The sequence below is a fragment of the Leptonotus elevatus genome, chromosome 11 (genome assembly GCF_054856555.1).
Source record: "Leptonotus elevatus isolate MCC_2025b chromosome 11, RoL_Lele_1.0, whole genome shotgun sequence".
NCBI classification, from domain to species: Eukaryota; Metazoa; Chordata; class Actinopteri; order Syngnathiformes; family Syngnathidae; genus Leptonotus; species Leptonotus elevatus.
The window spans coordinates 1,293,384-1,308,359 of NC_141249.1; the positions used below are offsets into that span (position 1 = coordinate 1,293,384).

Sequence of the window (14,976 nt, forward strand, 5' to 3'; positions counted from 1 at the left end):
TTTTTTGGGAATAGCGTCGCCATGGTAACTGGGAATTCTTATAAAAATAATAGCGCACCGAGTCAGATCGAGCCGCATCGTTTGATACCTCTTTTGTCCCGGTGCGATCTACGGTACGGGCCGCATTTTAGCAGAAAAAAACGCGGAAGATTAAAAAATAAGAAAAATAATAAACCCTTTTTCTAGGATAGTAATATGTGCCTGCTTGCTCCGCAAGCAGCAGCTTCGCTGCTGCTTGCTCCGCTTAGCAGGCCCATAATAATAAACCCTTTTCTAGGGTGGATAGTAATATGTGCCTGCTTGCTCCGCAAGCAGCAGCTTCGCTGCTGCTTGCTCCGCTTAGCAGGCCCATAATAAACCCTTTTCTAGGGTGGATAGTAATATGTGCCTGCTTGCTCCGCAAGCAGCAGCTTTGCTGCTGCTTGCTCCGCTTAGCAGGCCCATAACTAGAAAAATTCCCGCGGAAATTTTGAATGGGCCTGCTAACTCTTGCAACTCTTTTCAATGAGCTGAACAGTTTAAACTTTCAACCATTGAAATCGGTCAAGAAATGTGGAAGTTAACCATAATCAAGATCAAATAAAGTATCTTACTGTCCCTTTAAGAAATATGCACATTCACGCACACACATTTGATTTTAACCAACATTTCAATGAGCTGAACAGTTTAAAATTTAAACCATTGAAATCGCTCAAGAAATGTAAAAGTTAACCATAATCCACAGTATGTTACTGCCCCTTTAAGAAACATGCACATTCACGCACACACATTTGATTTTAAGTAACATTTCAATGAGCTGAACAGTTTAAAATTCAAACCATTGAAATCGGTCAAGAAATGTGGAATCTACCATAATTAACAGTATCTCACTGCCCCTTTACAAAACATGCACATTCACGCACACACATTTGATTTTAAGTTGTGAGGAGACGTCACGCACCAACACTCCATTGATTTGTATAGGATTACGCTCACCTCAAACAAAAGCCTCTCGCGACTTAACGGTTGAAGATGCAGATTCCAGAAATGGCTCGTTAGAACGGCAAGGGTTTGGGGAACGCGAGCATGTTCTCAGTTTTTTAATCGGATGAAAAATGACCAAATGAGAGCAGGTTGAAAACTTATGATTGATCGAAAATGAAGAGGGAAAAACGGCGAAAATTACATTGAAAAGAGATCAAAAATGTGCGACTTCTCCTCGCTTAAAGTGAAAATAAAGGTACTAAATGACACCTTAGCCAAATAAAACTTAGTTCTTCAGAAAGCAGAGGCTTGTGGCTACAAAATGTGCGAATTTGATGTCTAGTGAGCAAAGATTGTGGCCATGGTGACGAGTTGAAGTGAAACTTTTGGAAATATATTTTTTGGTTCCCAGCACTCAGACCTTAATTAGTCACGCTCTAACTGATGCAAGAAAGGCGACTTTCACCCCTTTGCTCACTGTCTTTGAACCCGCACAGGGGGGAGAGCTTTCATTCCTTAATTTTTTTTTTGACACTGAGCTAAAGATGACAAAAATTCCAACAAAATGAGCTAAAATTCATATCGGTCGGTTAACGTATGCGCGCGCAGCGTGTCTTGGAAAAAGGTGCTTGATTTGATGTGATCATTTTCGGATTCCCATTCATTCCTATGGGACTTTTTGGGGGACATTTTGGGGAATTGTGTCGCCATGGTAACTGGGAATTCTTATAAAAATAATAGCGCAGCGAGTCAGATCGAGCCGCATCGTTTGATACCTTATTTGTCGCGGTGCGATCTACGGTACGGCCCCTATTTTTGCGGAAAAGTCGCTGGAAGATAATATAAAAACTAGAAAAATTCCCGCGGAAATTTTGAATGGGCCTGCTAACTCTTTTCAATGAGCTGAACAGTTTAAACTTTCAACCATTGAAATCGCTCAAGAAATGTGCAAGTTAACCATAATCTACTAAAAGTGTTACTGCCCCTTTAAGAAACATGCACATTCACGCACACACATTTGATTTTAAGTAACATTTCAATGAGCTGAACAGTTTAAAATTCAAACCATTGAAATCGGTCAAGAAATGTGGAATCTACCATAATTAACAGTATCTCACTGCCCCTTTACAAAACATGCACATTCACGCACACACATTTGATTTTAAGTTGTGAGGAGACGTCACGCACCAACACTCCATTGATTTGTATAGGATTACGCTCACCTCAAACAAAAGCCTCTCGCGACTTAACTGTTGAAGATGCAGATTCCAGACATGGCTCGTTAGAACGGCAAGGGTTTGGGGAACGCGAGCATGTTCTCAGTTTTTTAATCGGATGAAAAATGACCAAATGAGAGCAGGTTGAAAACTTATGATTGATCGAAAATGAAGAGGGAAAAACGGCGAAAATTACATTGAAAAGAGATCAAAAATGTGCGACTTCTCCTCGCTTAAAGTGAAAATAAAGGTACTAAATGACACCTTAGCCAAATAAAACTTAGTTCTTCAGAAAGCAGAGGCTTGTGGCTACAAAATGTGCGAATTTGATGTCTAGTGAGCAAAGATTGTGGCCATGGTGACGAGTTGAAGTGAAACTTTTGGAAATATATTTTTTGGTTCCCAGCACTCAGACCTTAACTCTTTGACTGCCATAAACGTTATAAAACGTTTAGCATAAACCTAGGGAAGGGCGCCGAGGACGTTAAAAGACGTCCCCTATGTTTTTTTTTTTTTATTTTGAAAACGGGTGCAGGAAAGCCTTGGGCAGCTGTGCTGAAAATATCAGGCAGATCAGGTAAGTTTAATGACTTGTTTTGGCCTCTAGATGGCAGCGATGACTCTCCTTGCACTTTGGGTGTGCCGCCCACCGTGGGCGTCGGTATAAAAGGTGAGGCGGAGCTAGAGTGGAGTGGAGAGGTAGATGGAGAAAGCAAAAAACATGGAGGACAAGAAAGCAAAGATGACGACCGGTGGCAAGCAGCTCACGCTTGATCGGTATTTTCAAAAAGAAACCTGTGCTAAATTGAATGTTGGTGGCGATGACGATGAGGATGGAGACAACGAGGTTGACGCCGAAGTTGCGGCTTTGACACGACGTCTTCGGCCACGTCTTAAAGCGACGCCGGTTAGCGGTGCTAACGCTGGAAAACGTGGTGCACGTCCAAGTACTTCTACAAACGCGGACGTTGATTCGGACGACGAAGAGTACCCCGAGTCGGATGGCTATTCTTCAGAGGAGTGGGTACAGTCTGATCTTCGCGAAAGTGATTCGGACAGCATTTCCTCCGCAGAAGAGTGTGACGGTAAGCGCAAACTTGCTATGAGATACTTTTCCGGCACGCTGCTAGCACCTCGTGTAACGTGAATGTACAATTCATAGATCGTGGATCGTGCTCACAGCCACAACCTACAGTTTCCACGACAAAGAGAGGTATAAAAAAACGTGTTTTCAATACACTGCAACAACAAAAGAAAACGGTCTTTCGATATGATTGTAATTGTATATATTTATTTCAGCTGCAGCTCGTCGGGCTCAAGGTGACGCGTCTCACCGTGAGCAGAATAAAGGTAAAAAAAAAATGATTCTCCAACTCAGCACGAGTAAAATATTTGATGGTAAATGTCTTCTATAATTTACAGAATGTGCATCAACCAGCGAATCCAAGAAAAAAGGTAAACATATATATTTATATATATATATTGCTTCACACTGATCTAAAATAAATATTATGATATTGAAATGTATATTTGCAGATCCCAAAAGTTCTGGCTGGCATGAAACAGGCTGGCAGCCAAACACATTCCTGTTTACTGAAACTCCAGGACCAAGGGGTGCCGCAGCAGAGCTAAACTCAACCCTGCCAGCTGACTTCCTGCAACTATTCCTCACAAACGAACTTCTCCAGCACATTGCAGACCAAACAAATTTATATGCACGGCAGTCCATGCAGAAGCAGACTGAAAGTCTGCCACACTGCAGGAGTCGTGCTTGGAAGCCAGTGTCTGTAAGTGAATTGAAAACATTTTTTGCACTCCAATTTCTTACTGGGTATATAAAAAAGCCCAGTATAGAAATGTATTGGACTCAAGATGAAATTGAAACCACACCATTTTTTAGTCGCGCGATGCCTCGAAACCGCTTCCAGCTTATCTGGAGTTACCTACATTTTAACAATAATGAGAGACATAGTTCAGATGACAAATTATTTAAAATCCGCCCTGTGTTCAACCATATTGTAAATAAATTTAAAGAACTGTTCCAACCCGGTAGGAATGTGTGTATTGATGAGGGAATGATGAATTTTCAGGGCCGTCTATCGTTTAAAGTTTACAACCCCCAAAAACCAATCAAATATGGAATTAAGTCATACATCCTGTGTGACTCCCAAACAGGATATTGTTTTAATATGCAACCTTATGTTGGTACTAGTTGTTCTCTGCCGGATACCGTGTTTAATTTGCTAGATCGTCTGCCAGGAAATGGGTACACGCTCTTTATGGACAATTTTTATAATTCAATTGGGTTGTGTGAACGTCTCCTGGCAGCACGTACAAATGTTTGTGGTACTCTGAGAAAAAATAGGGGTGAACCAAATGAGATCACTTCTCTTACAAACACTGGCCTCGGGGTGGGGGGGAAATTGGTTAGACACAACACAAATGTGTTGGTTGTGGCATGGCAGGACAAGCGTTTGTTGAGGATGGTGACTACTTTTCACCAAGATGAAATGCGGACAGTTGATGTGTGGCGGAAGGCACTAAAAAAAAGAGTGCCTTTCCCGAAACCTGTATGTGTTTTGGATTACAATTCCACAATGAATGGCGTGGATAAGATGGACCAAAACATTTCTTATCACCCATTCACGAGGAAGACATTGAAATGGCACAAAAAATTTGTTGCCTATCTGTTTCAAATATGTTTGTTCAATGCCTTCATCCTGTACAAAGCTAAACATCCTGGCAAATGTCAGCATTTTTTGGAGTTCATCCAGCAGGTGGTGAGAGGGTGGCTCTTACCACAGGACCAGGAGGAGGACATTGCAACAAACATTCAAACAGAAGGACATGAGGAAGCCAGACAGAACACCAGGTCACCATATACCGATCCTGAAAGTCGACTTGATGGCAACATGGCAAAACACATACTGCAGTATATACCTGCTACCCCCCGGAAACAAAAGCCAGCAAGAAAGTGTAGGGTCTGCACTCGAAGGGGCATTCGCAGCGAAACGAATCTGTGGTGCAAATCCTGCTGCGTCCCCTTGCACCCAGGGCAATGTTACACTGTATACCACACCAAAAAAAAACTTGTGTAGTTGAAACATCCACAGAATTGTAAATAGAAACACATGCACACACCACACATGTACAGTTGCACAGTTGCACACGTTTGTTATTACACTGTTGAATGTTGAATGTAAATAAACTGTTATTTTGCTATCAAAAAACACTTTTTCATTCTTGGTGGTAGTGTTTTATAGAAGTAAAGCACTATTTAGGTGTTTGTGGCATCATTCATGGACAAAAACAAGTGTAAAATTCACTAGAATGCATGAAATAATATCGTTTCACTAAAAGCTTGATTTCTCCATATTTTGGTCCAAAACAGGCGAAAATGGGTCAAACTAACCATTTTCTATTGTTGATTACTAAAGAACGGAATAAGGTAGAAACAAACTTTTTTTTTCTGATGAAAGATGAAAGTCCAATCTTTCATTTGGTAGTACGTGTGTTTCCATAGTCCAAACAGAACATTTTCTGTGGACCTTGAAAGATCAGTCAAAATGCTTAAATCGGCTGGCACTGGCGGCATCCCTTTTCTGAAAACGTCTGGCAGTCAAAGAGTTAATTGGGTATCAGAGTGGCGATTACACTCACTGTCTTTGAACCCGCACAGGGGGAAGAGCTTTCATTCCTTAATTTTTTTTTTGACACTGAGCTAAAGATGGGAAAAATTCCAACAAAATGAGCTAAAATTCATATCAATCGGTTAACGTATGCGCGCGCAGCGTCTCTTTGAAAAAGGTGCTTGATGTGTGATTTTGTCTTTCCTTTTCCCATTCATTCCTATGGGACTTTTATTTGGGAGTTTTTTGGGAATAGCGTCGCCATGGTAACTGGGAATTCTTATAAAAATAATAGCGCACCGAGTCAGATCGAGCCGCATCGTTTGATACCTCATTTGTCCCGGTGCGATCTACGGTACGGGCCGCATTTTAGCAGAAAAAACGCGGAAGATTAAAAAATAAGAAGAAAAAAAATAAACCCTTTTTCTAGGATAGTAATATGTGCCTGCTTGCTCCGCAAGCAGCAGCTTCGCTGCTGCTTGCTCCGCTTAGCAGGCCCATAATAAGAATAAAAAAAATAAACCCTTTTTCTAGGATAGTAATATGTGCCTGCTTGCTCCGCAAGCAGCAGCTTCGCTGCTGCTTGCTCCGCTTAGCAGGCCCATAATAAAAAAAATAAACCCCTTTTCTAGGATAGTAATATGTGCCTGCTTGCTCCGCAAGCAGCAGCTTTGCTGCTGCTTGCTCCGCTTAGCAGGCCCATAACTAGAAAAATTCCCGCGGAAATTTTGAATGGGCCTGCTAACTCTTGCAACTCTTTTCAATGAGCAGTTTAAAATTTCAACCGTTGAAATCGCTCAAGAAATGTGGAAGTTATAATCAACTAAAAGTATTACTGCCCCTTTAAGAAACATGCACATTCACGCACATACATTTGATTTTAAGTAACATTTCAATGAACTGAACAGTTTAAAATTTAAACCATTGAAATCGCTCAAGAAATGTAAAAGTTAACCATAATCAACAGTATGTTACTGCCCCTTTAAGAAATATGCACATTCAGGCACACACATTTGATTTTAAGTAACATTTCAATGAGCTGAACAGTTTAAAATTTAAACCATTGAAATCGCTCAAGAAATGTAAAAGTTAACCATAATCAAGATCAAATAAAGTATCTTACTGTCCCTTTAAGAAATATGCACATTCACGCACACACATTTGATTTTAACCAACAATTCAATGAGCTGAACAGTTTAAAATTTAAACCATTGAAATCGCTCAAGAAATGTAAAAGTGAACCATAATCAAGATCAAATAAAGTATCTTACTGTCCCTTTAAGAAACATGCACATTCACGCACACACATTTGATTTTAAGTAACATTTCAATGAGCTGAACAGTTTAAAATTTAAACCATTGAAATCGGTCAAGAAATGTGGAAGTTCACCATAATCAACATCAACTAAAACATGCACATTCACGCACACACATTTGATTTTAAGTTGTTAGGAGACGTCACGCACCAACATTCCATTGATTTGTATAGGATTACGCTCACCTCAAACAAAAGCCTCTCGTGACTTAACGGTTGAAGATGCAGATTCCAGAAATGGCTTGTTAGAACGGCAAGGGTTTGGGGAACGCGAGCATGTTCTCAGTTTTTTAATCGGATGAAAAATGACCAAATGAGAGCAGGTTGAAAACTTATGATTGATCGAAAATGAAGAGGGAAAAAACGGCGAAATTAACATGGAGGAGATAGGCGCGAAAGTCCGACTTCTCCTCGCTTAAAGTGAAAATAAAGGTACTAAATGACACCTTAGCCAAATAAAACTTAGTTTTTCAGAAAGCAGAGGCTTGTGGCTACAAAATGTGCGAATTTGATGTCTAGTGAGCAAAGATTGTGGCCATGGTGACGAGTTGAAGTGAAACTTTTGGAAATAGATTTTTTGGTTCCCGTCACTGAAGCCTTAATTAGTCACACTCTAAATAGGCGACTTTCACCCCTTTGCTCACTGTCTTTGAACCCGCACAGGGGGGAGAGCTTTCATTCCTTAATTTTTTTTTTGACACTGAGCTAAAGATGACAAAAATTCCAACAAAATGAGCTAATTTTCATATCGGTCGGTTAACGTATGCGCGCGCAGCGTGTCTTTGAAAAAGGTGCTTGATTGGAGTTGATCTCTTTCGGATTCCCATTCATTCCTATGGGACTTTATTTGGGAGTTTTTTGGGAATAGCGTCGCCATGGTAACTGGGAATTCTTATAAAAATAATGCCGCACCGAGTCAGATCGAGCCGCATCGTTTGATACCTCATTTGTCCCGGTGCGATCTACGGTTCGGGCCGCATTTTTGCGGAAAAGTCGGTGGAATAAAATATAAAAAAAATAAAAATAAACCCTTTTCTAGGGTGGATAGTAATATGTGCCTGCTTGCTCCGCAAGCAGCAGCTTCGCTGCTGCTTGCTCCGCTTAGCAGGCCCATAATAAACCCTTGTAGGATAGTAATATGTGCCTGCTTGCTCCGCTTAGCAGGCCCATAATAATATTAAACCCTATTTTCTAGGATAGTAATATGTGCCTGCTTGCTTAGCAGGCCCATAATAAACCCTTTTTTCTAGGATAGTAATATGTGCCTGCTTGCTCCGCTTAGCAAGCCCATAATAAGTTGAAAAATAATAAACCCCTTTTCTAGGATAGTAATATGTGCCTGCTTGCTCCGCTTAGCAGGCCCATAATAATAAACCCTTTTTTCTAGGATAGTAATATGTGCCTGCTTGCTCCGCTTAGCAGGCCCATAATAATAAACCCTTTTTCTAGGATAGTAATATGTGACTGCTTGCTCCGCTTAGCAGGCCCATAATAATAAACCCTTTTTTCTAGGATAGTAATATGTGCCTGCTTGCTCCGCTCAGCAGGCCCATAATAAACCACTTTTTCTACGATAGTAATATGTGCCTGCTTGCTCCGCTTAGCAGGCCCATAACTAGAAATATTTCCGCGGAAATTTTGAATGGGCCTGCTGACTCACGTGGAAACACGCAATACTTGGAGCAATACAAATTGGTTTGGCTTAGCATGTTACGTTGAGTATGTTTCAGCCTACTTGACATGTCACAATGGTATTGACTGTGAATGCGCACTTTGTTCTTTTTTTCTCCCCCACCAACCAATCCGCGGATCGGGTGTGATCCGAACCGTGGGGCCTGATCCGAACCGACCACGACAATGATGATACGTTGCACCACTAGTGAGTACGTAAATAATGTATCCACTGTAAAGCGTCTTTGAGTGTCCAAAAGAGTGCTATATAAATCTGATGCGTCATTATTATTATAATCATCAGCTGCGTTTGTGAAGCCTGTCTAATGTTTACTTGCTTTGTCAATGAGCTGGCACTACCAAGTCACATGATTTGCAGAATGAAGACTCATCAATTCAATTCCCCCTCAAGACTCCCGTGAGGCGCACGTACATTGGGAGTTCGCTGATACACTATTTATAAAAAATAAAAAAATATTATTAAATGACAGAATTCCGTCATGGTATAGTATATAATCCCTGCCTAAGCGCGGTGTGCCCGCTCGCAATTTTGCTAGTCAGTGTGTCTATTCGGCCTGCAAATCCAAATTTTGACACGAAAACTACGATGTGAAACCACACTTTTTAAGCCCTGTATATCATAACATACATTTCAATCAATTTTCATTTTTAAAATGACTATAAAGCTAAACAATGGACTGTATCATCAAACTGACACACACACACACACACACACACACACACACACACACACACACACACACACACACACACACACGACTTACAGGCAATGTCGAGCTGCTGTGGTTTTCAGTGCTGAGTCGTTTTTTATATGGGGTACTGTTGGACATAAATGCCTTCCGGATCACACGCTTTGGAGTCTTTGTGAAAGAAAATGCCCGTGTCACCTAGAACACACAAAATAAGAGCCATCAAAAATGTTTTTCGGTGCATCTGTTGTGCCACCAATGTAAATATTGTGAGAGGTTATGACCCTGTCTTCCCCTTATCATTCCTGTTATTTTTGCAGAAAACGCCTAAAAATAGTGCACCCAAAGTAAATTTAAAGCTGTTTTGGAACCATTTGGAGTAGTTTTGGCCTTTTTTAAAGTTAACACTTTGAATTTTTCTCTCCAACAGTCAGAACCTATTTAAGTGCTACTGGCACTGAGTAATGGAAGTTTGAATAAAAAAAAATATATATAATAATAATCTAATTATTTTTCACAGAATCCTTGAAAATAAATGTAGAATGGAGCAAAAAACTCGTGTCCAAACAAGAGTTTTATATTGTTTTTCATTTTTGAAATATTGCGTTACGATTTTGGCTTTTTTTTCTTTGTTTTTCTCTAAGAGATCTCAGTATTGTAATCTTACCGATTCGACATATCATCATCATTGCTCTCCCTCTCTCTTTTCCCCCCTTTTTTTTTGTATGTGCGTGAGTATGGCTCGATTATACGATTTTGGCTTATTTTGAAAAATAACTGCAAAAAGATCTCCACTTGCAGTTGATGTAAAGTTGGCTGCTGTGGAGTAGACACTTGAAGACTAGGGGCGGCGTGGGTTAGTAGTAGTGTGGTCGTCTCGCAACCCTGAGGTTGTTAGTTTGATCCCAGACCATTGTGACCGCATTGAAATATCCTTGAGCAAGATACTGAATCGCCAGTTGCTCCTGATGCTACATCATCAATAGGTGAATGAGTACAGTAATTTCTGGACTATAAGCCGCTACTTTTTTCACTTGCATTTGACCCTGTGGCTAACACAAAGGTGCGGCTTATCCATCAGATCACAAGGGGGCGCACTATAAAGGAAGCACAGGCGCGTCAGGCAGAGCAAAACAAACCAAGTGAGCCCAAATACAGTAGGAGAGACAGAACGAGAGCGAGACAATTTGCGCCCTCATTAAGGAAAAGAAAGTAGCGGAAACCCTTTTATACCGGTGAGGTAACAAAAAAACACCTGCGGCTTATATTCAGGTGCGCCCTATAGTCAAGAAATTACTGAGTCGAAATGTAAAGTGCTTTGAACCATTTACCACCATTACCATTCTACCTCCGATCATGCTTCCGTGTGTGTTGGTGGAAACTAGTGGGTAGGGATGCCGTCAAGCTGAAGAAAGAGTCCTACTGATCCTTTTTGGCCTGTTTAACTCTGGAGGAAGCTGATGGGTACTGGCAGGCCAAGCGGGACACATCTTTGATGGTTGCTGGGGCCATGTTCTGTGAGGCCATTGAGAATTACTCTGGTGACGGCTTCAAAGTAATTCTGGACCACTATTCGGGAGCTCAGGAGAGGGAAGCACTGTACTATCACCATCAATTGTAGTGGGAATTGGCCGCTGTTGACCTCGACACTGAATGTTATGAAATGGTGTCAAGAATACAAAAAAAAAAAAAAAAACTTCTCAATTTTGCAGCAGGTATGAAACTGGGTCATGGGTAAAAAGGGTGAGAAGCAACTTAAAATAAGAATACTGTAATAGAAATATTTTAAAAAAAAAACTGTTCCTGAACGTGTCGGCTTCTTAGGAGGAGTAGTGTAGAGTGTGGTTTTTGCCCTGGTCGGGGAACAGTGGACCAGCTCACTCTCAGCTGGGTACTTGAGGGTGTAATTCACGCAAACATCCCCATGTGCATTGTGGACTTGGAGAAGGAATTTGACCATGTTCCTTGTGAGATCTATTGAAGGGTACTCCGGGTGTACAAGGTACCAGACCCAATAATGTGGGCTGTTTGGTCTCTGTACAAGTGGCGTCAAAAATTGGGCAGTATTGCCGGCAGTAAATCGGATTTCCAGAAATAGTTGGACTTCGCTAAAGCCGCCCTTTGTCATTGATTTTGTTTATAACCTTAATGGACAGAATTTTTCAGTTGGACAAGGCATTGAGGGGTCCGGTTTGGAAGTCTCAGTTTCGCATCTTTGGTTTTTGCTAGTGCTGTCAAATGATTTTTTAAAAACTAATTAATCGCACAATTTACTGTAATTAATCGCGATTAATCACATTTTTCTACTTCTGCTTCTATTTTTTTTTTCAAAGCTTGTTACATATATTTACTTGAGAAAAACGTAATTAATGTAACATCATCAAATGCAAAATATATTTAGAATCAAAGACTGTTCTAATAGCTTTCTTTGATCCTTGAATAGAATACTTCTCCAGTAAAATACTAACCTGGCAATAGCCAGATTGATATTGTGTTTCACCCAAGGGAGTTCTCCACAATATCAATCTGGGACTGCTCTACGATGATCTACTCAGGGAAGGAGACGACATTAGTCTTAGAGTAAGAAATAGATACACTTTTTCGTTGTATTTATTTATTTTTTTACCACAAGGAATCTTAATCTGTAATCAATAAATCAATTCATGTGTCAACAATGAAGATACATAGCGTACTATGTATCACCATTGTTCATCAAGTACAGACTGGGTTCGGCCAGATGTAAGTATCTGGGCCTGGATGAGAATGTTACTCAACCAGAATCACAAAACAACTTGCCTATCATCTGATGCATCTTGCCTTCTATGTCCAGAGCACCCATTTTATGACCAGCTTGTCCTCACCCACAGAGTCAGGGAATGTCCACTGCAGCTGCTCGGTATAGCAAACAGGGGCTGGTCAGCACCAAGGACAGGTTTTTGACCTGCATTTAGAAATTCAGTGTCTTGGACTGCTAGATGCATTGCATGCTTCATCATGGAAGGGGTAGCTGCCTTGTCTGGAAATAGAGGCACAACCCCTATCATCGCCTTCGGCTTGATTGAGTCCGCTCATTAAATGGGAATTGTAGCCAGACCAGGTGATCACTTCACCATTTGCTAATGGCCTGTTAAAGCACTCTGGCAACATGTGCCATCCAGGACTCGTCCTGGATTTTTGAACCAGGTACTCGGTTGTGAGATGGTCTGGAACAGAGGTTAGGATTACATGGTGAATGCAGATCATTGCTTGGCAACTCTGCTGGCTGTATCACAGAGTAGGACTATGACAACTGAGGAACAGAAGCAACTGTGGGGTCCAGTTTGACTCCTGTTATCCCAAGACAAGTGGTTGGTGACAGTGATGGCAGTCCCATGAAATTCATCCTGGGAGAAGTTACCCTGACTGTGGCTATCTAGATTGTCAACGTGGGTGCGCTCACACTACCGGACTTTAACAGTAAGCGTGCTTGGGCACGGTACAATGGCCCTAGTGTGAGTGCACCCTCAGTCCTAATTATGTGCAAACATCCTCTGTGTTTGGCAGAATAACTTCTATGTCCTGAGTTCCTATTTTTTTTTAATACAGATGTGCAAGGATTAATCGACAACTAATTAATTATCAAACAGATAATTATTTTTGATAATAGATTAATCATTATTTATTTCAATTATCCAAATACTCGGAATGTCAGCTTTTCAGTAGAAAATATGATCTGATTTATGTAGCCCTCCATGAAAGTGGACTAATTATCTTTGTGTTGAATCAAAACAAAGCCATTGCTTTTACTTTAGGAAAAAAAAATGCCATTATGGAGCAAAACGGTAACGGAGTTATAATTATTTTGGTTAATTTGAAATAATGTTCTGTTTTTGAACAACGTTTTTTTTTATCAGGTTCCTTGATTAATCTATAAAATAATCAACAAATTAATCATTAAAATAATTGTTAGAGACAGCCCTTTTAAAATACATAAAAAGTAGTGCATTTTCTCAAAGTTTTCAGTAATATTGTCATTTGCTTTTTCTTTTAATGGAAGGGGGGATTATAATCTGAAATCAGATTTTCGAGGAAAAAAATGGACTAGTGTTACAATAAATGTACATAGGTTATCCCATATTTTATAGTATTGCAAAGCATTTATTCAGCAGTATAAATCCTGTAAGTTGAAGCAGAGCACGAGAAGGAGCATGACTCATGTTGCTGCATCTGCAAAACAGGAACTGTGCTTTTATCACAAAAGAGCGGCTGGAACATTTTAACGGGACTGTTGAAATTTACAGCGCCAGAGAAAAACACATCTGCATTATTATCTGCACAATGACTCATATCCGTGATGGTTTTCATGTTGCTGCAGTGTGATCCCCCAACCTTTAGAGCAGCAACGTGTAACTAGGTACCACCCTCTTCTTCTTCTTTTCCTTTCGGCTTTTCCCTTCAGGGGTTGCCACAGTGAATCAGTTGCCTCCATCTAACCCTGTCCTCTGCATCCTCTGCTCTCACACCAACTACCTTCATGTCCTTTTTAACTACATCCATAAACCTCCTCTTTGGTGTTCCTCTAGACCTTCTGCCTGGCATTTGGAAACTCAGCATCCTTCTGCCAATATACTCACTATCTCTCCTCTGGACATGTCCAAACCATCTCAGTTTGGCCTCTCTGACATTATCTCCAAAGCCTCTAACATGTGCTGTCCTTCTGATGTACTCATTCTTGATTCTATCCATCCTGGTCACTCCCATAGAGAACCTCTGCATCTTCATCTCTGCCACCTCCAGCTCTGCCTCCTGTCTTTTCCTCATTGGCACTGTCTCAAGACCAAACATCGCTGATCTCACTACAGTTTTATAAACCTTTCCTTTCATTTTAGCTGAAACCCTTTCTATCACACATCACTCCTGACACTTTTCTCCACCCGTTCCAGCCTGCCTGCACACGCTTCATCACTTCTCCTCTCTGTAACCTCACTCTTCCACTTGGGTCCCTCCCATTCACACACAGATACTCCGTCTTGCTACGACTAACCTTCATTCCCCTCCTTTCTAGGGAAAACCTCCACACCTCTAGCTTCTCGTCCACCTGTTCCCTGCTCTCACTACAGATCACAATGTCAACTGCAAACATCATAGTCCATGGAGATTCCTAACCTCATCTGTCATCCTGTCTAGTACCCTAGCAAACAAGAAGGGGCTTGGAGCTGATCCCTGATGTGATCCTACGTCACACCTAGAGCACACCTCACCACTGTCTTACAGAACTCATACTTAGATTGTCCTGCACCACTTGAACATACTTCTCTGCTCATCTTCTCATCGAACTACTGGCATCTGTGAACACACTTCCATCCCTATCCTATATTACCCTAATCTGTTGCACATCCTTCCCATTTTTGTCTCTTTGCCTTGCCAACCCGTATAGATCAGTCTCTCCCTCCTTACTATCCAACCTAGCATACAAGTCATCGTAAGCCCCT

General features: G+C 41.0%; 1 protein-coding gene across 1 annotated transcript in view; it reads right to left on the reverse strand.

Annotated features, from left to right (window-relative positions):
• The window catches only part of ect2 (epithelial cell transforming 2), a 191,484-nt gene that overhangs the window by 39,577 nt on the left and 136,931 nt on the right, over positions 1-14,976 (reverse strand). Inside the window, exon 17 of the mRNA XM_086088432.1 lies at positions 9,581-9,703. Within this exon, the coding sequence (XP_085944558.1) occupies positions 9,581-9,703 (123 nt within the window). The remainder of the gene's footprint in view (positions 1-9,580; positions 9,704-14,976) is intronic.